Source organism: Equus asinus, chromosome 17, assembly GCF_041296235.1.
Source record: "Equus asinus isolate D_3611 breed Donkey chromosome 17, EquAss-T2T_v2, whole genome shotgun sequence".
In the NCBI taxonomy this organism is placed as follows: domain Eukaryota; kingdom Metazoa; phylum Chordata; class Mammalia; order Perissodactyla; family Equidae; genus Equus; species Equus asinus.
This window is the reverse complement of record NC_091806.1, coordinates 12,293,300-12,319,122: the sequence shown is the minus strand read 5'-3', so window position 1 is coordinate 12,319,122 and position 25,823 is coordinate 12,293,300. Positions and strand designations below refer to the sequence as shown.

The 25,823-nt window shown below is 41.2% G+C and overlaps 1 protein-coding gene across 30 annotated transcripts in view; it reads left to right on the top strand.

Annotated features, from left to right (window-relative positions):
• The first annotated feature begins 221 nt into the window (after positions 1-221).
• Positions 222-25,823, top strand: part of CELF1 (CUGBP Elav-like family member 1) — a 70,289-nt gene continuing 44,687 nt past the window's right edge. For 9 of the 30 annotated variants that reach the window (XM_070487698.1, XM_070487705.1, XM_070487704.1 and 6 more), the window contains exon 1: positions 222-499. Coding sequence is in view for 3 of the 30 variants with exons in the window: in XM_070487681.1 (XP_070343782.1) it covers positions 14,877-14,918 (42 nt within the window). In the remaining 27 variants the exon portion in view is untranslated. Of the gene's footprint in view, positions 500-2,509; positions 2,585-14,769; positions 14,919-25,823 lie in introns of those variants that run through there. The other 21 variants (XM_070487690.1, XM_070487689.1, XM_070487687.1 and 18 more) reach the window with 15 other exon arrangements.

Here is a 25,823-nt window from a genome sequence, read left to right as displayed (position 1 = left end):
GGTCATTCAGAACTCCCGTGGCTGCGCTCCGCAGGGCCCAGAACTTCAGATTTGCAGACTGAGCTCTTCCCACCCTTCCCTCCAGTGGAGCGCCGAGACAAAGAGAGGCGCCCCTGCCGCTCCCTGGGCTGAGGGTTCCGCCCGCCGCCCCGGGGGCTTCGGCGCGGCTGCTTCTCCACTCCCCAGCCCGAGGGGGCGCTGCAGCGCCGCGCGCTCCGCCCGCCCCTGCGCGGCGCTCCGCTCCACTCGGCGCTGCGGGCGGCCCCGCGGTGGTACGTTCCCCCTCGCCGCCTCCCCCTCCTCCTCGGCCCTCCCCGCCGGTGGTAGGTGCCGGAAGTGCCGCCATTTTGGGGTGTTCTGCTCTGGCGGCAGCGGCGGCGGCGGCGGCGGTGGGACGCGAAGGCTCCCCCGGGACTCGGCCTCAGCAGCGAGGCGGCGGCGGCGGCTGCGGAGGCGCAGGCAGCAGCTGAGGCAGCGGCGGGCTCAGGTGCAGCCGCTGGTGAGTGCGGCGGCCGCGGGATAACGGGCCGCGGGCGGACGGGCGGGCGGGAGCGAGGGAGGGAAGGGAGGCAGGAGGGAGGCGCCGCGGGGCGGGTCCGGTCCGGGCGGCCGCGGGTCACAGGGCCCTCCGGGCGCGGCCGCTCCCCATTCCCCGCGCCCCCGGGGCAGCTCCGCGACCTCCTCCCTCGTGTCGGGGTCCCCCGCTCTCCGGGTCCCGCCGCGCTCGCCCGGCGCGTGCCCCCGCGCCCCGGGAGACCCGCCCTCCTCGTGGCCTTGCCCCCTCTGCCCGCGCCCTTTGCCTTCTGTCTCCGGGCCCAGAGGGCTTCGTTTCCTGCCCCGGGGTAGCTCCGTGCCAGACCCAGCCTGCCCTCCCCGGACACCCCTTCCCTGCTCCTGTCGCCCCACGTGTTTCCAGCGCCCACCCCGGGGGGCGCCCAGGACCCCCGCTTCTGGAGGGCAGCGCTTCCCCGCGGGAGCCTCGAGAGCCCCCCGTCCCTCGCCCCAGATCCGCTCTGGCCTTGGCTCGCCCTCCCCCCGCATCAGGTGCTCACCCAGTCGTGGCCTAGTAGCTGGGCTGGAAACTCGCCCCGAGAGCACATTGACGAGCTCTCTTCGCAGGGGACCTGGCTTTGCCTTGAAAGCCGGTGGTTTCTCGGTTGTGGTCCTTGGGACAGGATGTTGTTTTAATTCTCTGAGATGATTGCACAGGCTCCAAGGAGCTTCTCGTTGGTTTAGGCTCATCCCCATAGTTGAGGGGAAGGTGGTGAGATTTAGGTCGGAGCCTGTTTAAGCAAAATGGAATCTTTTTTCTCATCAGCGGAGTTAATCCTGTGCTGTTATTACCCTGGAGTAGAAAGGCTGTCCAACAGTTTTAAGTAGCGAGACTGCTTCGTAGTGTCTGCAGCGTAAAGAGGTTACAGATACCCGATGAATCCTTTATAGGAGCTTCACCTTTTAAAGGTCTTTTCGCCGCCTTTGATTCTCTGGATTGGAGCGGCTTTCATTGCATTCTTTCCCCTTTTCCTCAAGTGTCGGGTGGGCTCTTTTTCCACCAGTGTGGCATCCCTCCGAGTGCTATGCAAGTTTGTTTCTCCTTAAATCTTTTGTGAGGGAGAAGGCGTCTCCACTTAGAATCACCCAGGGTTCTTTCTGTTTTAACATTAATGTGTCCCCCTTGGAAGATCGTGGCGTTACCACGGCGTGCATCAAGTCTTGCTAGAGCTCCCCCCCCCCCCCATGCCGGGTTTTATGTTCTCCTGGCTTTACTTACGGTGTGTGGTTTCTGCTCCTGAGTTAGCCAGGACTGAAGCATTGCTGTTGGTAAAGCAAAGCTGGAGCTTTCAGCTGTTGCTTTAACCAGGGTTTATGGTTCCCCCAGTGGTTCTTTCCTCTCCACTGTCCACCACCTGTTTCCATTAAGAATGGCGCTCGGCCCAGAGCATCGGTCTCAACTTCTCTCCAACCATTCATTCTTGCCCATGGGGCTTTCTGCTCCTACGACAGTATCTAGACTTAAAACCCATTAGCAGGTGGCGCTGTTGGAGATAGACTTATCTTTTCCAGCCCCTTTTCTGGTGAGGAAAACTGAGGGCCCCCAGAGGTTAAGTGACTTACTTGCCCAAGGGTACATACCAAGTGCTCCTAAAGCAGTCTCAAAACAGACTTTTTTTTTTTTTTTTTAACAATTCTATGAATTCTATTGCAAAGTGCCCTTTAAGGGGTGAGGAAATGGAAAGAGCCCTAGGCTTGAAGTTCAAAGGCCTGGATTGTAATCCTTGCTCTGTCGGTTACTAGCTATACTACCGTGGCTGAGTCACTCAACCGTTCTGAGCCTCAGTTCCTTCTCACCTGCGAAATGGAGGGAGTAGTGTCTGTCTTACATGGTGCTAATTCAGCTTCAGTGTAGTAACTTGTGACAATGCTGGTGGTAGAGGAGGCAGACGGTGAAATCTGGAGCCAGAAGGATGTTTATTTTCCTAAAGATTTCCACTTATTTTTCTTGTTACAGAAGTTACAGATTCATTATAAAAAATACAGATAAACCAGAAAGGAGGAAACTCACCCTCAGTCCCACCACTCAGAGGTGATTGTTAATCTTTGATCTTTATCATCCTTTTTATATGCTACAGAAATGTTTATTATTTTATGTTTTTAAGATTTAATGATATATAGTAGGCACAGTTTAAAGACCACGTTTTAAATGGTGCCGTATCTTTTATTTTTTTTTTGAGGAAGATTAGCCCTGAGTTAACTATTGCCAATCTTCCTCTTTTGCTGAGGAAGACTGGCCCTGAGCTGACATCCATCCCCATCTTCCTCTACTTTATATATAGGACACCTACCACAGCATGGCTTTTGCCAAGCAGTGGCATGTCTGCACCTGGGGTCCGAACCGGCAAACCCCGGGCCACCGAGAGGCAGAACACGTGCTGCGCTACCGGCCGGCCCTGGTGCCGTATTTTTAATAGCTCCAGCACATATGAAGTAGGCTAGTGGATATCCAGGCACGGGAGCAGAGAAGTTGCCCTTTTAAATTTATGCTGGGCTGCAAGAAGAGGAGGAAAGGAAGGGCAGAGATCTAATGTTTATTGTGTGTCTACTGTGGTATTTTCTTTAAAAGAGGTTTGGGCTCTGCTACTAAATGTAGAGCGTGAGTCCTGAATTCCATGTTCCTTCCTGTGACTACCACTGCAGCTTCTTTAACTTAATTTTCCTGTGAGGCTGGACGTAATAAGGAAGTGGGAGGTTAGAAGGTGGTGGGGCCTTGGAAAGGGAAAGAGAAGAGCTGTCACCTGAAGGCCAGGGTGAAGAAGTTGGAGGAAGTAGGAGCCTAGACTCCTCTCCTCTCTGCTCAAGGCTTTGGGTACTTCCAGCAAATTGCTCTGTTTTCTTTAAACCTGTGAATGATAGGATTTGTTAAGCTGTTTCCTCTGCCTTTTTTTTTTTTTAACAGCTTCATTGAGATTAATTCACATGCTATACTATTCATTGGTTTTTGGTGTATTACGTTATTAATTTAAAAAATTGTAAAATATATGTTACAAAATTTGCCATTTTAACCAATTTTTTATATTTGCATTTTTTTAACGTGGTGAAAACACAACATAAAGTTTACCATCTTAACTATTTTTGGGGTCTGCAGTTCTGTAGCATTAAGTGCATTCCCATTATTGGGAAACAGATCTCCAGAACTTTTTCATCTTGCAAATCTGAAACTTTATACATTAAACAACTCCCCTTTTCTCCCCATCCTAGCTTCTGGTAACCACCATTCTGCCTTCTGTTTCTGTGAATTTGGCTACTTTCAGATACCTCATATAAGTGGAGTTAGACAGTATTTGGCTTTTTGTGACTGGCTTATTTCACTTACCATAATATCTTTAAGGTTCATCCATGTTGTAGCATGTGATTGGATTTCCTGTTTTTAAAGGCTGAGTTATATTCTGTTGTGTGTGTCTACCACGTTTATCTGTTCATCTGTTGACGGACATGAGTTGTTTCTACCTTTTGGCCGTTGTGATTAGTGCTGCTATGAACATGGGTGTGCAGATATCTCTTTGAGAACCTTCTTTCAGTTCTTTTCCATAATACACAGAAATGGGATTGCTGGATTATATGGTAGTTCTCGTTTTAATTTTTTGAGAAACCTCCATACTGTTTTCCGTAGTGGTTATACCAGTTTACACACCCACCAATAGTGCTCAAGAGTTCCAGTCTCCACATCCTCACCAACATTCGTTATTTTCTTTTTTTTTCCTCCAATTTAAATAGTAGCTATCCTAATGGGTGTGAGGTGATATCTCATTGTGATTTTGATGTGCATTTCTCTGATTAATGATGTTGAACCTCTTTTCATATGCTTGGCCATTTGTATATTATATTTGCAGAAATGTCTATTTGAGTCCTTTGCCCATTTTTTAAATCAGTTTATTAGACTTTTTTGTTGAGTTATATAGTTCTTTATATATTCTCAATGTTAAGCCTTTATCAGATATATGATTTGCAGATACTTTCTCCCTTGCCTTTTCACTCTGTTGATTGTGTCCTTTGATAACACAGAAGTTTTCAAGTTTGATGTAGTCCTGTTTGTCTGTTTTTGCTTTCATTGTTTGTGCTTTTGGTGTCTTATCCAAGAAATCACTGCCAAGTCCAGTGCCATGAAGCTTATGCCCTATGTTTTCTTCTAGGCGTTTTATAGTTTTAGGTTTAGGTCATTTTAACCATTTTTAAGAGTATAATTCATTGACTATTAAGTACATTCACAGTGTTGTGCAATCATCACCACTATTTATTTCCATAATGTTTTCTTCACCTGAAACAGAAACTCGAACCATTAAGCAATAGCTCCCCATTCTCCCTCCTCTCAGCCACTAATGACCTCTAGTCTACTTTCTGTCTCTGTGAATTTGCTTATTCTAGATAGTTGATATAACTGGAACCATGCAATATTTGCCCTTTTGTGTCTGTCTTCTTTCACTTAGCATGATGTTTTCAAGATTCCTCCATGTTGTTGCATATATCAGGATTTCATTCCTTTTTGAGGCGGAATTCCTCTGTTTTTTTGAGGCCAGGGATGTCTTTTTCATCTTGATATCTTGCCCTTTCTTGGAACTCCACAAAGGATGTTGAATTGATTAGAATTCATGCTTTTCATGTGGATTGCCAATCACAGAGGTATGTCCGCTGATATGCTCAAATCTCTTGAAAATTCCAACATATCAGTGTGCATAAAAGTGTATAGCAGTAATCCAAATAACAGTTAATAGCATCGTTTCTAATTTCTAATCTGATTATATTTTCCAATCTTTGAAGGTACAGCATTTTCAAAACATGGTTTGTATATGGAAAAAGTGTCACATGAGGAGAATGAGAATAGGCAAATTTCCGCTTTGCTTTATAACTAACTATAATATATGAGTGGTTTTTGTTAGAGAAGGTAGACTGATCTCCAGGTATTCCATATTGTGTAGAGAGAAGTTTATAAACCTGGTATTTCATGGCCTGGTTAGAATAAATGATACTTTCAGGGTAAGAGCATTTCGAAGGTAATCATAGGCCTCCCAGTTTGTTTCAGTATGAACAAAGCTATTCAGATTATTCTCATGCATGAAAGGCTTTCTTCTTAAGAGGAGCTGCTGCTCCCTTTTTTGGAGGTTCATAACTGGTTTTGATCTGCTTGATTGTCTCGTTTTCCTCTTCTTCCTTTTTGGACATAGTCTCCCACTCCATTTTCCTTCTCTCTAGTAATAAAGGGCATTTGGTATTAATCCTTGGGGCATGGGATGAACTGGAAGTTTTATTCAGCCAACCCTGTTGTCCCAAAGAGGTATTACAGCCCTCACAGTCCTTAACACATGGGACTTTATGTTAGTGTCAGGGAGGAGAGATATATACCTTTTTTTCCAAAAAACATGAACCATTCTTTTGTTCAGAACTATTCCTTGATTTTTGATTATTTTTGGTAATAGAAATAGAATGTATCATGGAAGTTGAAGTATTTCAGAAATATAGTTTGAACCAGAAATTGACTTTCTATGTAGCCTTTTTGAGTGGAATTTCTAACAAATGTCAGAGTTGATTGCTATTAATATAATTGTGTATTTACCTGCGCACTCCTTCCTTAGAGGTACTGTGGCATGATGAAATGGTCAAAGGGCAAGTAAAATACAAACAAGAAATTTTTAGCAAAACCTGGAGAATTAGTCTTCCTACAGTTGACAGTTAATTCCTTGGTTTTTGAGTCCTTAAAATGGAAACTTGTGATTTGAAAGAAGGATCTGACTTGAATGGCGTTTATAAGCATAGCCTGGAAGGAATAGGTGTGACAGCTCTGGCTAATGAGCTTAAAATTTGGGACCATCACTAAGTGACCTAAACATTTCTGGGTCTGTTTTCTGATCTTTAAAATGGAGATACCAACATGGAATGGTAATTTGAGAATTAATTGAGATAACTTATGCTAGGCACTGAACAGTGCTTGGTACAGTGTTGATAATGCTATTTCCTTTTTTCATCTGTAAAAATGGGCAAGCAGTATTACTTAACTCATGGATCAGTAATGCAGTTAAGCCAAATAAAATGACACAGTTAAAATGCCTAGCAGTGCGGTACCTAGACAGGCAGTGACTACTAAGTCAGTGTTCCTTTCATTTCCCCTTTGGGGTGTATTTTGTTTTGCATTTTCCTTTTTCTGTTGTATGCTCATGCTTAAGGTATGAGATGGTGTCCTAAAGTCCAATTTGGGCATCTGTAATGTTTTGCTACGCAGGGCATTCTTCCCCATAGAACTTTTGAGCTCCTTGTTTCCTCTGGAATGCTTGGGTAATATGGTTTCCTAGACTCATCCTCACTGTCTTTGCTTCACGTGAGAGTCTGTTGTTTGGAGTCTTTTACATTCGTAGAAAACTGAAAAATGCAGATTAGTATGTTATTGGATTTGTAATAGGAGTGGAGGAAGGGGAGGGAGGGCGCTAATATTTAGAGTTATAATGTAGCTGAATGAGTTAGATTTAACTATTTGCTTTATAAACTGTTTTGTATCAAGAATCCTTATCTGAGCTTTGTAATTTGTTAAAGACGGTTTTCTTGATGAGATCTTTGTAATTGTAACTTTGCCTTTGTCATGAAATTGACTGTTAGAATCTCCTTAAAGTAGGGGTTTCCTTACAGAATTAATGAGAACTGTTCTGTAGTTATTTTTTAACCTCCGCTATACTATGGAGGCCATGGGCATATAGTTGTTTATTTTAAACTTCTTTGAGTTCTAGACCTGGAAAATTTTTAAGGAATATTTTGTATCCATCATAAACCTCCATATTGACTTACCATATTCTTTCTGCTAAGGAAATCTTTAATTCTCCTAAAAACTTTATCTCATAGGCTAGAAGGATAAATACCAACATTTTCTCTGGGCATTGGGACATGAGTGGTTTTTTGTTCTTCATACTTACCATTGTTTTTAAATTTTTATACAGAGAACATGAATTTCGTGAATATGAAAAGTTACATTAAAGTTAGGCTTTTTTCCTCAAGGGATAAGAAAGGTTAGTTAGAGGAGACTGAGTATAATGTATTTCATCATCTTGAATGATTTAAAGCTTTTTAACTCTTAGAGCTTTGTGCAGTTCTGATGTGACCCTCAATCAGCTCACCTTTCCCCCACTTTACAAGAAACGGACTCACTTTCAGAACAGCTTTTGGATTGTAATACTGTGATGTTTCTCTTCCTCACTTAGAAAGTATGGCAGCAAACATAGAGAGGAATGGTGGTTCTGAGTTTAGAGCTGCGGTGCCATCTGATGGGTCTCACTTAGTTGATTTTAATATGCCTTTTGGGATCTGTTCGTAGGTGCAGAGTGTGGCTTTAGAAAGAACTGTCCGCTAACTTTCTGACCTGCATGGACGGCCAACTCTTCTTTTTACAGCAGTGTTCAGCTTTGACAAGATGAAGCTGAATATCACTTTTTCGCCATGTTGAAACTCCCTTAAAACTTTATTTTCGAGTTAGGAGATGTCTTTAGTTTGGGGATTATGCAAAATGAAGTCTTTTGGTTCCAAAGCTGTTTAATTTTATAGTGTTATACTTTTAATTTTGAAAGGTCAGTAGTTTTCATTTACATAACATTGCTACTCTTCAGCAAAAGAAGCATTAAATTAGAGTCTGTCACCACTTTCTCATTGTTCTTTTACCTTTTTGTTTCCTGTGAGATTGAAGCAAACTCTTGCAGAGTCTGTGGGAATGTGTGATATTTTGGTGATAATGTTGGGTAACTAATAGTCTATTGTGAGTAGACTATCTTTTTTAACGCAATTATTTGGACATCTGTTAAGTTTTTGCTGCTTTCTGTTCTGTACAGATAATTTACTGTAGGCTCTTCTCAGTTTCTTTGTGCTTGTAGCTTTTGTGTGTGGGAAACAGTCGTCTTTTCTGCTCTGATCCCCTCCCCTCACACTACCGTCACATAGCTTGGCTAGTGTTTCTTTCTCTCCTGCATGTATTCTGTCTGCATGATGCTGCTAACTTACCTTGCCAGGTTGGGTGGGATACTACCAGTGAGCAACACTGGTGCCATCCTGTTGGCTGCCTGCTGTCTGAGTGAGAGTCTTAGGGGGTCCAGGGAGTGAAAGGAAGTCAGGGTGGTGGTGACAAGCAACTTGCACATGTATAACTGAGATTCATCAGCTAGCTCGTTATTACTGTACGTTGAAGCAGTACTGCTTTGGGGTCATAGTCATTTTAAACCTTACAGCAGGCTTTCAACAAGGATATCTCGCTGGAAGCTGTTTAGGTGGTAAATGATTATTTATTCCTTCAGTCCGTATTTCTTAGATGGCTAGAGCAGGAGGAGCAGGCTTCACTTTTGTGTTCTTCAGCCCTTCCCAGCTCGTGGTTCAGTTTCTGTTTGTCATATAGTGCACAGCTGACCTTCATCATGAAGCTTTTCTTGTTCATTCCAGTACTTTATCATAGGATATTATTTAGTATTTTATTGATGAGACATATTTTTCATTTCAGCAAGTTTTTTTTTTTTTTGAGGAAGATTAGCTAACTGCTGCCAATCCTCCTCTTTTTGCTGAGGAAGACTGGCCCTGAGCTCACATCTGTGCCCATCTTCCTCTACTTTATATGTGGGATGCCTACCACAGCATGATTTGCCAAGTGGTGCCATGTCCGCACCCGGGATCTGAACTGGCGAATCCCAGGCCACCGAAGTGGAATGTGGGCACTTAACTGCTGTGCCAACGGCCTGCCCCAAGATTTTAAGCTTTTTGAGGATGGAGACTGCCTTTTGCTTAATGTAGTACATATCTTTTGAGGAGTCAGACACAGTCCCTACCCTAATTATACTCTGTGACTTATCCTTCTTGTAACAGTTGATTGATCCGGGATTGGACACTAACCCAAGCTGGGCAAATCAGTTTCTTCTCGGAATTGGAGATTGGAACTGAGAATCGCGTCTTTAGGGAACAAACAGTGTATCTGAATTCAGAGAACTTAAAACATATAAACTCAGATGCTGCGGCGCAGCCAAGTTCAGGCTCCTACATGTGGAAGCAGCAAAGGCCTAGTCTGCAGGGAGGGAGAATTGAGTAGATTCATCCAGAAGGAAGCATAGATGAAAAGTGCAGCTCTGGAGAGAGAGGTGGACATCCACCTGCAGAAGAGCAGCCTGGGTGCATAAAGGCTTTCCAGGTGTGGCCCTGTTGTACTTTTTTTTTTTTTAAAGACTTTATTTTTTTTATTTTCTCCCAAAGCCCCCAGTACATAGTTGTGCATTTTTTAGTTGTGGGTCCTTCCAGCTGTGGCATGTGGGATGCCACCTCAGCGTGGTTTGATGAGCGGTGCCATGTCTGCGCCCAGCATTCGAACTGGTGAAACTCTGGGCCACTGAAGCAGAGCGTGCAAACCTGACCACTCGGCCACCGGGCCGATCCCCCTGTTGTACTTTCTGCCTTTGAGTTTCCTGAGATACTCCAGTATCCTTTCAATTAATTCCGTTTTTTGCTTAAGCTAGTTTGAAGGAGATTTCTCTTAATTACAACCAGGAGGGCTTTGAAAAAGACACAGAGTACAGAGCTCTGCCTAGTATTTCCTAAATTCATTTGAATTTTACAGTAGTCGACTGAGGATCCTGGCTCTTTGGAAGATTGCCCTTTTTCCCTTAACAACCTCCCCACCCCCACCCAGCCTTAGGCTGTGGGGGTCTTGGCTCCTTTGTCCATAGTGTAGACATTCACCTATATTGTTGCTTTTGGTGTGTAGAGTGCTTTTCTCTGGTGCTTTGCCAGATCAAGATTGAGGTTTTATTTTGTTTTTTACAAGTTTTTAATGATTATTTGCTTATAACTAGTTCTTTTAGAGATGTAAGACATAATAAAATAATAGTGCTGTTTCAGATAGGAAACTTAAAGTGAGCTGTCATTTTTAAAGCATTTTTTGTGAGGCATTTGGATTAAGTCCTTTCTTCATTTCTAGTTAAGTAACACGTTTGTTAAGTAACACACTGATTGTTTAAAAAAAAAAGTTAATGGACTTGAGTGGAACACAATAATGTGGGTTGAACAGCAGTTGAGACTTTAAACAAAGGGTAATGGTGAGTGGCTCTGTGCCCAGTTGATGAAGTCTGTCTGGTCCCGGCTCAGTTAGTAACTTCATGAATGATCTGTAATAGGAGCATCACAGTGGTGTTTTTCTCTCTGAGAAATGTTAATGAGGGAGTGAGGGAAGCTTTGAGAAAGACAGTTTAATGCTTCTAATTTGGTTTTTTTCTTCCTGTGATCGTTTGGTTTCTGTTAAGTTGAAAGACTTTATTCCAGAGAAATAAAGAGAAATTTCCTATAATATTAATGAGCAAGAATTAAAAAGAGACGAGAGCCAGCTTTGAAATGTGGATTTGTATGCAACTAGAAAGGAATAGATTTGCAGGATGGGAAAAGCTGGAAGCCGTTATTTGATGTTGGAGGCCAAATTCTTGCAAGTATGTACCTAAGCCGTGTCATGCCTTCCTGTGGTGTGTGCGGAGCACTGAAGCGAGTGCCGTGCAGAGAGGACATCTTGCAGTCCGCAGCACTTCCTTGTGTGGGGCCCTTCCACAAAGTGATGCTCCATAAATCTTTGTTTGATCGAATGGCACTTTAGTTTTATGTTTTGAGACAGTTCAATACTAAGGACTAGTAATAGGAAAAAACTTTTAAAATGGAAGTTCCGTGAATTTCTTGTTTGTTCAAATCATTGTTTTTTGAAGATAATCAGTACTTGAAAACTCCAAAGGGTTTTCGGAAAAAAAACGTAAGCAGCTTTCCATAGAAAGACGTTAAGTTGGCTAAGATTTGTACTATAAAAGCTTTTGTGTAGCTCTGATCTTGAAACCTCATATTGTATATTGCCTGGACAAAATGAGAAGGCTCCTGGACAACCCTGATTCTAGCTCTGTTCTCTGTAGCTCCAGAGAATAAGAAAAGGAAAATTTGATACTGCTGGCAGTCTATGTTCTCCTGCTTTTCTGGGCCAAGACATGCATTTAAAAATGAAATCAAGGAAACTGTAAACCAGCAGTAAAAATGCATAAAGCACCCAGGAGTTTGCCTCCTCTCACGCCCTGTGGCCTTAGTCTCTCCTTTCTGTCTTTAGACTGTCTGATATTAAGCTAATGTGGCAAAACTGTGCTCTGGGCTTCTCCTTCACATTTCCTCCTCAGGTTTATGGGAACTAATCATAGAAAGACACCATGTTTGTTATGTATTTGTTGTTTTTGTATGCTGTTTCTGTCTAATAACCTCTGGATACATTTACAAGTGCAAAAAATATACTCGCAGACTTCTTTACTAAACTAATTTGGGTTATAGATTGTGGTGATGCTATTGGGAAGTTATTTAAAAATAACCCTTTGGACCTGCTCCAGGAAAGCTTAGGTGAGTAAATATATCAGAATCAAATAGGATATTTCTATGGAATACCTTGATGCCTGTTGTTTACTTTTAGCTGACTATATCGTGTCTCCTTCGATCCATTTTGTTTTTTTCTTTAGGCTTATGGAATTTGAGATTGCTGTTTTACTCTTTTCTTTCTTTCTTTCTTTCTTTCTTTTTTTGGTGAGGAAGATTGGCCCTGAGCTAACATCTGTGCCAGTCTTCCTCTATTTTGTCTGTGGTATGCCACCATAGCATGGCTTGATGAGCAGTGTGCAGATCTGAACCTGTGAACCCTGGGCCAACGAAATGGAGCTCGTAAACTTAATCACTACACCACCAGCCGGCCCCCTCTGTTTTTCTTTTATAATATGCTTGTGAATTTGGTTTCAACACATTTTATCTTAGTGGCATTTATCTTTTCAATAATTAAGTATTAGTTTGAAGTCAGTCAAAGACTTATGAGCACAGGGACACTCTTGAGCTTTGTTCCAGGTACCTTCTAGCTCTCAAGTTATTGTGGATCAGGCCTAGGATAGCTGAACTTCTAGATTATTATTATGAAATCAAGTGCTATTTTTATTTATTCATGTTCATTTGACTGGTGTAACTTTGCTCTGGGCTAAGTGAGACCTAGAGAAAGACTCCACTCTGTTCCGGGAAGCCTACAACTTAGAAAAATGTTTTCTTTTGAATTCTGACTGCTCCACTTCTCTGAACAAACCAGATCCATGGATGGGACTTAGAAATGATCTGTTTTCTTAAGATATCTTCTAACAGAATGGGTCTCGGGGGAGCTGAGTGGCAGCACACATTTAGCTGGGAGTTGTAGTCATCTCCCTGAATATATCCCCTTTGTCCACACGCAGCAATTTTGGAGGCAGACTTGGAATTTACACGTACAGTCCTCTGTTCTGGTCCACTTTGATTTATTTTATAGTCAGTTCTATTTATTATATTTTGTGTGTCTGATATATTTCTAACAATCTTATAGGGAAGCTGAAGTTTCTTGAGTAGAAACTTGCTTTGGAGAACTTTGAAGTCTTGATAGGAAAAATACTAAATAATATAATTTATGAAATGTGATGATTTGGAAAGAAATGGCAGCATACATAGGTCACTGAAACTTCATAGACTTTGTATTTATTTGTTTTCATGAATAGGGAGGGGAAAGATTAAGACTTGAATATGTTTAACTCTTCTTTTGCAGGAGAGAGTCACTAAAACAGTTGTTAATATTTCTTCAGAATTCTATATGACGTGGTAATATTTCTTGAAGGCAGTTTGCCGAAGAAGAATTCGATTAGGCTTTCTGAGTTGCCAGATCCAGCCCATCAAAAAAATGCTGTGACCAAAAAAAAAAAAGCAAGCCTGCTAGATCCACCCCCAGGAATCCCAGTGGGTCCCCATGGTAACAACCTCCTTGCTTACAACTTGTCACTGTGTAACTGTCACTGGGGTTCAAAGAAAAGCCAGTATATCAAGAACTGTGTGGCATTAACTACTCCTTGATAAAATGCTGTTGCACATTTGCAACAAGCCAGAAATAGAAAGTTAAAGGTTTTAATTTCTGTTTCATTAATTAGATACTTAAAACAGCTGCCTAATTATGGTAAGGTGCAGCAGTGGGAAGGTGGTGGGTGGCAGTGGCAGGCCTAGGAGGAAGCCATAGGCTCAGAGTGTTAGAATCTGAGATTTTTCTTCTGTAATCCTTTCATTTTGCAGATGAGGAAAGTGAAATGCCTTACTTAAGTTCACATAGAAGCAGAAGCAGGATTCTAGCCCAGGCTTGTCATTTTCTAGCACACTTTTCTGCTGTCTCCACCCACATGTTGGATTTACCACGCCTCTACTTTTCATAAATGAAGTCTCAGTTTCTGAGGTCAGGAAAGGACCTTAGAGGTCACGCAGGGGAACTTTGTACCCAGTGAAGGAGTCCTTCTACAGCAGCCTGGGCAGGCGGCTTCGCCGCTTCCCTCTGCCTTCAGGTGGGGATTACTTATCTAGTTAGCAAAAGCCCCACTGCCTGAGTTCAGAGAGAAGAGAGTTTTACATGGATTTCCCATTTTAAAGCTATATGCTTTGTTTTTCTCCCCTTACAAAATAGCAATTGAAAATCAGACCCCAATGTTTTTCATTAGCCTGTTTATCTCCATTTAAGTCATCCTTGTCAGTCATGACAAGACAGTAATTTGTTAAAAGAATTATGTCATACCTAAACCCTAGAGCTTTGAAAAGATAATGCCCTATTTAGAACAAGCTAGTCCTCTAAGAGGTGGGAGGGAAGAGATGATAAATGCTGTATTCAGCTTAAAGTACTTTAAAGAGTGTTTAATGGATGAGATGACTGTGAGGTAAAGAGTATCAAAAGAGGCCTCAAAATAGTTTAAAAGCCAAACAGGCAAGTGGTTTTGTATTTTTTGTAGTGTGCGTGCGAATGCTTTTGTCGTTGTTTAGAGTAGGTTCATTTACACAAAAGTGCGCTTTCAGTTCAAAGCCAAGATTATTTTGGTGAGTATTAATTACATATACCAAAAAAGGGATTTTTAGATCCATTGTTGGGATGGCCCTGTCGCTCAGTATGCCAGTCCTTTCATGCCCTTGTCAGTAAGTGCTTCACTCTCCTTGCCCTTCTCCCCTTTCCACACTGCTTGAAAGGTAGTAATAGTAGACATGTAAGATTATTAGCTTGAGATTTTTTTATGCCTCTTGAGCAAAGCACAAATGCATATTTTCTAATAAGATATACAGAAATGTTTTCAGCTTCTTATAATAGAGATTTTTTTTCCTCGAAGAACTTACCATACCTAAAAATGGAGAATTTGGCTCCAATATTAATTTTTCTTTTTGTCTTACCAGAAAATTAAAGTGAAAATGCTGTTGGCAGGCTTTTGCTGTCTTGACTTCAACACAGTAGAGAATGCTATAATGAAAATGTGGCTGAGTTTTTAATATTCTGGAATTTCATGACCACCAGCACTTCTTGTTGTGCAGCCAAGGTAATTAAGGTAATCAAATATTGTAGTCATTAGCAGGTGTGGCCTGGCTCTGAAAGAAATCTCTAATCCTAGCTTCATCCACAGTGCTATTTATTTTTTATATTTATTTATAAAACGTTTATTTTTTAGTTGTTATTCTGCCTCTTAATTTGACTAGTGAACTTTTGCATAAAAGTTCATTGTACAGAGTTTTCCTTGATAAGAAAGTCTGCCAGATTACATCGTAATGAAAGAAACTAGAAATTAGACTTCGCATTGACAGTGGGGGAAGAGAGAGACAGACAGACAGAGGTGGGGAAGGAGGGAGAGAGAGACGGTTGCTTCCTTACCATTTTGTAGACAAGGAACCTTGAGGTCAGGAACCTCAGTGAGGATAGTAACTTATTTGTGGCATCCAGCTTTCAAGTGGTAGGACAGGGCTGAGCTACCAGTCCATGGTCCAAATGCTGTGCTGTTTTCCTGTACTTTTCTTGCTTATTGAGGCCCAGTCTTGTAACAATAATGAAATAATTTATTTTTGTGACTGTTCCCTTTCATATGGTAGTACAATTTTTAGCTATTAATCAGTAATGTAAATTCAGTGATTCATTCTAGAAGTTCTGATCTTTGAGAGAATTAGGAAAATAGGCATATCTGTTTAACTGCCCTGATTAAGATATTGTTTGTGCACCTTACCTAAACTGTTTACGTGTTTTTTTATTGAAAAGTAGGAGTAATTTAACCCTAAAAGACGTGGCATGGAAATGTGGTTTTAAGGTACGTAGCATTCATAGCATCTTCAAGGCTTTCAGAAGAAATGCATGAATTATAATGGAGTTCCTGTGGGCGGACAGGTGGAGGTATCCTTCCCATGGGTCATTTAGTAGATGATAAAACTGAATGTTACATCTTTGTTTGGTCCCCTGGTGAGACATGACATAAATGACTGCTGTCTCCGTCTCCATGTCCCCCTGCCCCCCTTCTTAAAGTCTGGTCCCCCTCTCTCAACTCCCATGCCCCACAGTCATCCTTTCGGCTTTGATACTGCTTCTTAATTCTAAACAGCCATGTTCTATGAACTCCTAGAAAAGAGAGAAAGAACGCCAACCTCTCCAGGCTGCCTTGCAGTCAGTGTCACATTTACCAAATGGTCTGCTCTGTGACCATGCCCTCTTTCGACTGGGCCTGCATTAAAGTGTGTCCCAAATGCTATCTTGATATATGTCCTCACTAGCAATCTTGTTTTTTAAGCCTCCATTTACAGGTTGATTCACAGTGGGGGAGAGCCATGTTCAGAAACTTCTTCTGATAGCCTGAATTTTCTTGTCTTTCATCTCTTTGCTTCTATTTATGTTCTTTGTACCTCTTCCTTGAGCTTGCACCTTCTGCAAAGTTGACTCTATTATATCATCTTTGGGGCTGCAAAAAAAAAGTTGGAAGATTTTAAAGTTAAAGCTCCCAGAATAATGTTGTCGCCCACATTGCACATATGTCACATTTTCAGTTTACTAGTTAAGCCTCTAAATATGCGCTTTATATCCAGTATGTGCCGTGTGATGACTTAGGTTGCCATGAGAACCTAAAAATTTTAAGCTTAAGTGGTTCGGTAACAGACACATTTTTTTCTTTTATTGTCTTAGAGGAAGGTGAGTTTTTTGTTTTATTTAATATACTTCTTATAAATTGAGATAATAGGGAGTGGCCATTCTCATGTGTCACCTCTTGCTAACAGGATGGCTAACTTCTTTGTTTGCCTCTTATCAGTCCCCTTCATTCCAGTCTTCCATGCTCTAGTTTTTTCCCTCTGTACCTGTCTCCTGTTACTTTCTTTGCCACAGGATAGAGTTAGAAGTAGGAAACTGGAAGCTTTACCTTGTTTAAAAAGTGCACTTGGTAAGAGAGGAACTATCTAGTGGGGTATCCCCAAGCACACCTAAGGAATTCTGGTCTCATGGTAGCCCTCTGAGATGAGCTGTAGTGGTAAAATTTGCTTGAAAACCTTGTTTAGAAAAGCTTCTTGATGTTAGTCTGTCATCTAAAAACAATTCCGGTTCAGTTTGAATTGGAATTCATTATTTTGAGTATTTTCCTGAACAGGGTGACTTGTTTGTTCTTGACTGCGTTTAGTTATGAAGATTCCCTTTTTGAACCAGGAAGTACAAGAGGAGATGACAGGATGTTAGAGATGGAACAAACTATTTATTGTTTAGTCTTGGCTTCTTAAACCTATTTTGGATCATGGACTCCCCTTTGAAAATCTGCTAAAAACCTGTGGACCCATTTCCCTATAAATATAAATAAATAAGTACATAAATACATTTTACATGTATATGTAAAATTTTGCACACAACCTAAGGGAGTTTGCCAGAATCCATGAATTCTCTAGGTCTGTGGACCCTAGATATGGATTCCTGATCTGGTCCAGTACCATTTTTCCCTTGAGGAAATGGGAAATGGGAAAGACATGAGTTGCCAAAGGCCATACTTTAGGTATTTATAAGCATTTTGCTTTTGAGGTTATACTTTAATCCTTCATGTATACAATTGTGGTCTTTTGTGTTGTGTTCTTTATTTTTACTTAGTTGCCCTCACATAAGTAATCTTACTAAAGTACGTATTAGGTAATTAAAGCTGTGATCTCACCCAAAAAGTACATATTAATACATGATAAACTGCTGTTTGGGAAATCAAAATTGCTATAACAAGGCTGCTCAGAAAAATATATAAGCCACTATACAAAGGTAAGAGGTTTTTAATAAAATGTCGAACAGTTGCATGTCTGTCTTTTGTGGAACATGAAAATGCCTCTTCTGCTGGAATCCTGTTGTGTCTGGTACAGTCGTGTGCCACATCATGATGTGTTTCACTCAGTGACAGATCACGTATACCTGAGTGGTCCAGTAAGATTAGTACCATATAGCCTAGGTGTAGGCTATACCACCTAGGTTTGTGTAGGTACACTCTGATGTTCCTACAGAGAAAATCACCTGACGACACATCCCCGTTGTGAAGCGACACATGACTGTATATCCTACGGTGTGGACAAGGCTCTGCCTTGCACTGGGAGATTTAGGTAGTGGGATTGAGAGCTTGTTTGCCATCATTTAGTATCCTTTGCTCATCATTATTGCATTACCTATACGGGGCAAAGAGAAAATTTCAAAATGTCAGGTAGTTAATTTGCTGATAAAATATATTAAAGTAAGTAAGTATGCTGGACTGGTTATATCTTAGGAATTAGAAGGATTTTCTTCTAAGTTTTAGGGAAAGTGTGTTGCTAGGAGGTTACCTAGTATATCGGTGTATTTATGCTGTATAAGTTTAGAGTTGTGTAAAGATATACACCAGGCAGTTCCCTGATGGAATGGAGCTGGGCAGTGCTCTTTTCTCTGGAGCTCTCCTTCATGAGCAGATGACTTAGCAGTGTTTGTAATCAAGGATCTCAGAGTATATCAGCATCAGCATTTCTAGTCCTACCATTTTGTTTCCCTACAGCAGGTGTTTTTTTCCTTTCTTTTCATGGTGGTGTAAAATTTCCTCAAAAGGCTAGGCAGAGATTTCTGAGATGGAAGAACGTTTTGCCAAAAGTGTTATGTGAGAGCTGTTAGAGTGGATGCTGAGTTATGGTCTGAATTCATTTTTATCTTTCTTTAGAATATATTTTCTCTAAAGTGGGCAAAAACTATAATTTTGCTTCCGTAAGCAGTGTGGTATTAATCTCATACTAGTGTGAAACATTTTAGGTTTAAATTACTTTATATTTTTAAATTGTAGACTCAAAGAATTTCAGAAGTGGAGAGTGACCTCAGAAATCTTGTGTCCTCACATTTAAGATAATTGCAGGAGCCCTTAGTGAGAGTGCTGGTAGGTGGGACCCATGGAAGACCTAATTCTGTCTGTCCTCAGCCTCTCGTAATTTGCATGGCATTTGTAGTTTGTACCTCATCCTTTAGCAGTAGTCATATACTATCAGCCTTTATTATCTCATGTGTTAATCTTTTCCAAGAACTAGATTGTAAGTATTGGAGGTCAGTGATAGTATGGCTTATGTTTATGCTGCAGTCCCTACAATTCTGAGTAAGTACGTAGACAGTGCGCAGTGAGTACTCATTGGATTCATTAAGAGCTGAAGTACAGAATCATTTGAGCCAATCAACCTTGCATTCCTTATCTTTGGAGAGTTCACTCTAGCCAGAAATTAAACTTTTCATGTTCTTCACATTGAGGTGAATTTGAATGAATTGTTCTAAACAAAGTAATTTTTGGAACTTAAATACTTGGCCTCTGATTATGTAAGCCAGCATCCTGGGAAATACATTTTAAAAATTATACCAGTTTATTTTAACTTGTGCCAACTAGAAAAAAGAGAGAGATCTCAAAACATAGTCTGAGAGTTGGAATGAGACCTTCATTCTGAAAACAGCAAAGGGCCAGTGAAGGTTAGGATTGTTCACACAAATGGGGAATAATGTTTTTTGAGTGTTAAATTCCATAATTTAAATGATGTTAGCCTCATGGCTACTGGTGATCTGGTATTATCTGACCTAGTGAAGTTCTCACCCTGTCTTTTCTGTTCCCCGTAGATGAGGGATTCTTGGTGTGAGTGACTGAAATTATTGGGAAGTTCCTTGACTGAAATAGAATCTCTGAAACTTTTCTTCAAGTACCAACCTTTGTGTTTCTGTTTTTTTGCTGCAGAATGCATGTGTGTGAGATAATTGGGCTTTCACTAATGGTCCCGTTTCAGCAGCCATGTATGGGTAAAGCTGTTTAGGCGCCTGCTCCTCCCTCTCTGAGCACGGAGCAGGATCTGTTCTGCAGAAGCTGCTGTTCCACGTTTCCACTTTCTCTATTTGTACAGCAGCAGCAGGAGCAGCCCACTAGCAAGGCCGTGTGGCTGCCCTGTGCCCCCAGACTGGCTCAGGCCTGCTCGGGGTGCAGCCAGGGCCCACTCTGTGTTCTTACGTGGGTCCATCTGTCTGTCTGTGTGCATTTCTGTGGAGGTCTGAGGTTTTCAAGTTAAAGAGGTCACCTGTTTGTCTTTTTTGTTTTGTTTTGTCAATTATAAATTGTAGAGAAAGTTTCAGAATCTCAGGGATGGGGTGAGGAGGCAAGATTTATATTATTTTAACAAAATATGTTTTAAGAATAGGATCCCAGACTGGCAAATGTGTCACAAATGGTTTTTAGGTTCTTTTAGAAATGTATCTTATTAAAGTAGTAGTCTTTTTTCTCCTGTGTTTTTTCTGGTCACGAAGATCAGTCCTAGGGTTGGAAATGAGTTGTTTTCCTGGCACACGTTTCCCGATGTAAGATTTTATTAAGAAGACTGAGACACTTCTACCCCTTTAATGATTTCCTACACTTCTTTTTGGGAGAGGGTGCAGTAGGGGTTAGCCACTTGACTTGGCGTTGGCTGGGAACAGAACTGTGGGAAATGCCCTGTTGCTTTGGGCTTTGCAACCCATGCTGTTTGCGCTGATTCAGAGTGCTTTGTAGAGTTTGGCCTTACAGAAGGCTTGTAATGCTTCTTGGTGTCATGTCTATTTAAGGAATAGTAGGGGACATGACATGTAGACTGATTTCAGGCTATTTCCAAAGAGTATTGGGTTTGTTACTATATTTTTAAAGGACACTTTGTTGGTTTGTTAGGAGATATTCTAATTAGAAATGAATTCCTCACTCTTGATGAACTTAAGTCTAAGTTCAAGTTTGTTTCTTTGTATTACACTCCCCTATACTCCCCTCCCCCATCCTCCTGAGTCACAAGCATGCAGAGTTGGGAATAGAACTTGTCAGCTGAGTAGGGATGAGACAGTTCTCTGCACATATTTGTAACTGGCTGGTGAGGAGAGAAAAGGGCTTGAAGTGCTGGAGAAACACCTTCACTGAGGCGGCTTCTTACTATGGCTGTGTTGTATGGTTGGAGACTCCTATGCGACCATTTGCTGATGTGTTCTGGCTCTGAGTCACTTAGAAATCTGTTCTGTGACTTGTCCATTGTTGGCTTTGGTGTATGTGTTTGTTTAGGGCCTAGGACCTGGTGCTGAGTCCTAGGATGGGTCCTGCATACTTAATGACTTTGTAAAATTCTGTGAGTGTGGCATTAAATTGGCTTCACCTTCTCCTTCTTGGCAACTCTTAGTGCCCATCTCGTTTCACCATCCTTCTAATGTTTTCCCATTTTTACTGCAAATCACTATACGCCCTCTGTAGGGGCTGTCATGGGAGACTAAAATCGGTGGCAGCTCTTTGATTTTATAGCTCAGCCTTAGTAAAGGACACTGGCTAGCACATCTCTGTTCCAGCTTCCCTTTTGTTCTTGATCTTTTTAAAAAAATTATAATTTCCTTGGTCTCACTTTATTAGTTTATATTTTTTCCTTGTATGCATTGTGAAAGCTTCCACAAATCCTTTTTGGTATGGTGAGGGTAATAAATCAATGTTTGTAAGTAAGTAAGTGCTCTTAGAACGAGTGGTTCAGTATGTCATAGTGAAGGTTACACTTAACGCTGACGGGCCCAGTTGGAGGTTGAAGATCTGTCAGCCAGTTAGTGCTTTCTTATCTACTCCTCTTCCCCTCCTTCTAATAGGAGGTATTTCTGAATAATCTTAGGAACTCCATTTGGAAGAGATATAATCATCTTGTCAAAGAATAAAACTTTTTGGGACTCATCCTCTCCCACCATAGGCACCAACCATAGTGCCTGGAATAATAATGATAGCGAATGTTTATTGAGCACTTTCTGTGTGCCAGGCACTGTTCTAAAGGCTTTAGGTATATAAATCCTTTAGTTCTCAGAAACATCATGAAAGGTAGATTACTGTAACCATTTTCCAGATGAGGGAACAGGTATAAAGAAGTTAAACAATTTGGCCAAAGTTACCTGGCTAGTAAGCAGCAAAACTGGGATTAGGAAGGGGTGTGACTCCATAGTCGGAGTGCAGGGTATATTGTAGGCTTACAGTAAGTATTTGTCTCTTAATTTTATTAACTCATGCAGAATATTATTTGGGATTATTGAATCATGAATCATCTGAGTTTCATTATAGAATTTTCTTATAAAAATGACTGTGACTGGCTTTGCAGGTCACTGTCAACTAATTCATTTATTGATGATCAAGAGCTGCAGAGCAAATAGCAAGTCCATGGAGCATCCCCCACATTACCAGTTTATCTCTGCTGGTGTCAGACTGTTTACTGAAGATACTGAAAGCAGAGTTAGTTTTAGTTTCTTTAACCCTTGTTCCCTGCACTACACGTCAGGAGATGCCTTCACAGGGAGAGCAGGGGAAGGAAGGATCAGCAAGTTTTGCCTATTCCGTTAACTCTGATCTTTGTGAGTGTAACAGGATAACAGGGAGATCTGCTCAAAAGAAATGATGATGGGAGAATTGTTGGTAGGCTGAGTGATTTCAGTGGAAGGTAGCAAAAATGTTATTCTGTCTTAGACAATGTAATTGAATAGTGCAAAAGTTTGATTTAGACAGGAAAATAAGAATCAGCTCTCCTGAGATGTTTTAGTCTCTCTCAAATTGATGGCACGTTTTCCCTGGCATATGTTTTCCTTTGGATGTATGCTGTCCTGTGTATTTTCATTCTAGTGTAAGTTATGTCTTCTGAACGAGACTGTAAACTCATTGAGGACAGGCATCGGGCCTTCTTTGTGCCCTCTCTAGTTCTGGGTGTATAGTGGGTGTTCTCGACATGCATTTTTGATTGATAGAGCTCCCATTTTATAAAAAGCTTGTTTTTGTAAAAATGAAATCAAAGCACTGACAAGTTTAATTTTGTGGAACAGTGGGATTTTTTTTTTAAGGAGTGATTTGAAGGAGGTGACAGAGATCATATAAATGGGTATTTAAATGTGAGAAGCGCTTTTAGGAGCACAATTCGAGAGTGATGAAGGCATGATAATTGAAGTCACTTTTTTAAAAAAGTGACAATATTAAAGTGATATTTAGAATGTGCATCCTTTGGGATGAATCAGGCTATGCCAAACGTACTCCCTGATTGACTGAGCAAAGGTGTAATATTTGTCCTTTCTGGCATATAACCTATCTCAGGAAGCATCTCCACAGAAAGAAGATTTTTCTGGTTTTGTAGGATGACGACATTAAGAACAGAGAGAGATTGAATAAAGTTTCCTGCTTTTCAACAGAACAGGATAAACCTCCTGAGACAAGACCATATGGAAGCATCCTGCTTGAGTGCCCATGTGTTTGGGGTGAGGTTGGGGCAGATGGTACAGGCAGGGTTCTTGGCTGCTTGGTCAAGGGTTTTGGAGATAGAAGTTAGATGCTAGGTGCTGTGTAAGGGCTGCTGTATGTTGTGTGTGCTGGGCATGCCTGCCTAAGAGGTGGAGTGAGCTCAGTGAAAGGATATTGATATGTTCACTAGCGTGGGGGTAAGATAAGGGAAGAGGTGGGGAGATGCTGACTTGGAATGATACCTGCAATTCAATCTTAACCTCCCTCTGAGATTAGGGAGAGGGAGACAGGATAGGGTGTGAGAATCGAGAGTCCAGACCCCTGGCCTCTTCTGTTCCCTAGAGCCTTCAAGTAAGATGTTGCAGGACGGTAGAATTTTTCTATTTAAGCTTGAAGCTGTTTTGATTCCTTTTTGAGATACTAGGCCAAAAGCTGTATTTATAGAACTTGTTTTGACATATTATCTCACCCTGTCCCTTGCCTTCCTTACTGGGATCCAGCTAATGTTGCACTCTGCCTGGCAAGAAAGGTTGATTGAAGAAAATGTACACATAGACATACAGCTGAGCGATTGAAAATAGCTCCAGACTTTGTAAATAGGCCAGCCATAAGGTTTGCAGGCCAAGCTGCATGAACATCAGTTGAGTTGCTCAGATAATTTCCAGTGGTGTAATATAATTACCCAGCTCACATGTGGTTCACCTGGACAATGGCTGTTTCCATAGAAAACTTTCTGGCAAAGCAGGAAAAAAAATACAAAAACAAAGTGCTTGTTTTGGAATAGAGCATGAGTTGGGATTTTTCTTTACTTTGTTCCTCATAGTTTCAAGAATTTTCTTTAAAAATATTTCTGTAGGGGCTGGCCCAGTGGCGCAGTGGTTAAGTTCGCATGTTCTGCTTTGGCAGCTCAGGGTTCACCGGTTTGGATCCTGGGTGTAGACCTCCTAGGTGCACTGCTCCTCATGCCATGCTGTGGCAGCATCCCACATATAAAAAAGTAGAGGAAGATAGGCATGGATGTTAGCCCAGGGCCAGTCTTCCTCAGCAAAAAAGAGGAAGATTGGCAGCAGATCTTAGCTAAGGGCTAATCTTCCTCAAAAAAAAAAGAAAGAAAAATTTCTGTATTTGGGGTGTGCCCAGTGGCATAGTGGTTAAGTTTGTGTGCTCTGCTTCAGCATCCTGGGGTTCACAGGTTTGGATCCTGGGCGCACACCTATGCACCACTCATCAATCATGCTGTAGTGGCATCTCACATACAAAATAGAGGAAAATTGGCAACAGATGTTAGCTAAAGACCAATCTTCCTCACCAAAAAAACAGTAATAAAATAAAATCCTGTAAAATAGGTAACATATCCATATGTAAACAATTTAGCCAGCATTCTACCTCTGAAAGCTTGTTAGCAGTTTTTTCTTTATCCTACCAGAGATATTCTGTTTATATACAAGCCATGCATAATTCCTTATTATATAAAGATATCCTCCTGATCAAGTCCTTAATAGTGCATTGGAACTGCCTTCTTCTCTTTAGTAGCTGCTGAGTGTTCTGTTGTATTGCTATACTTTATTTCACCAGCACCCAACTGATTGGCATATATGTTTCCAGTTTTTGCTATTATAAACAGTGTTCTTGGAATGCCCCTTTGCATACTTTGTCTGAAGGCTGTATTTCTAGAACTGGGATTGCTAGATTCAAAGGGTTTGTGTAGTTTTTCATATTGATGAGATACTTAAGATTTTTTTTATATTTTGCAAGTCATATTATCCATTGAAGAATACTATTAGTGGACAGAAAGATCTTAATGAAGTGGCAGTCAGACTACCACCCCAAACAGTTACTGGAATGAACATTTGACCTGAAATGGAAGCTTTAAGAAACTTTCTTGAGATAAGCTTAATTATCAAACCTAGCAACCATTATTGCTGGAGAAGAGGTGGGTTGCCTGGAGTAGGCAGGAGCAGCCCCTCCTTTTTTTTATTTTTAGGGATTTTAGTGATGGTAGCTTAATCTGCAGGTCAGATTTATCTCTTTTACTCTCAAAATTTAGTTTCAGCCATTTATGATCTTTACCAATTAGAAAAACATCTGTGGTCCATGCCTCATTCAGTCCTTGTCTCTTAAAACTACTCACATGGATATCGTGAGACCATTTAGTCGTCAGCATTAGCCTGTAAATTCCAGGTAATTGTTACATCTAAAGTTTAATAATCACCTCAGAAAATAACAGCAAAGTAATATTTTGAGTCCCCCCCCCCCAAAAAAAAAAGCGTTTTACAACTGACTTATTTTACCAATAGAGTGCTGTGACTCCAGAAAGTACAAGTCTCCCTGGCTGGTTGTGGAACCTGGGCCACTTAATTCATTCTCTTCACTTTAGTTCCCTCATCTGAAAAATGGGAGTGAAAATGCTGAAGAATCTCCTTTGAGCACTCAGAAAAATAATTATAAAGTCATTTCCAGGTAGTTATGTATTATAGAAATGACGACTCTTCAGAGACATCAAGATTATAAGGTAATTTTAAAAGTAACTCTGACAGTGTTTTAGAAAAAAATTAGTCACATTCTGCCTACATGGTCCTAACATATGGTGCAGCCCTGATGAGCTGCACAAGTGGGCTGAAATCAAAATGCAGTTGGAGAGAGGAGCAGGAGTGACTCACTGCACGCGCCAGATTTGGCCTTATGGCAGGGCAGTGAGACTACGGCGGAACTGGTGGTCTTAGA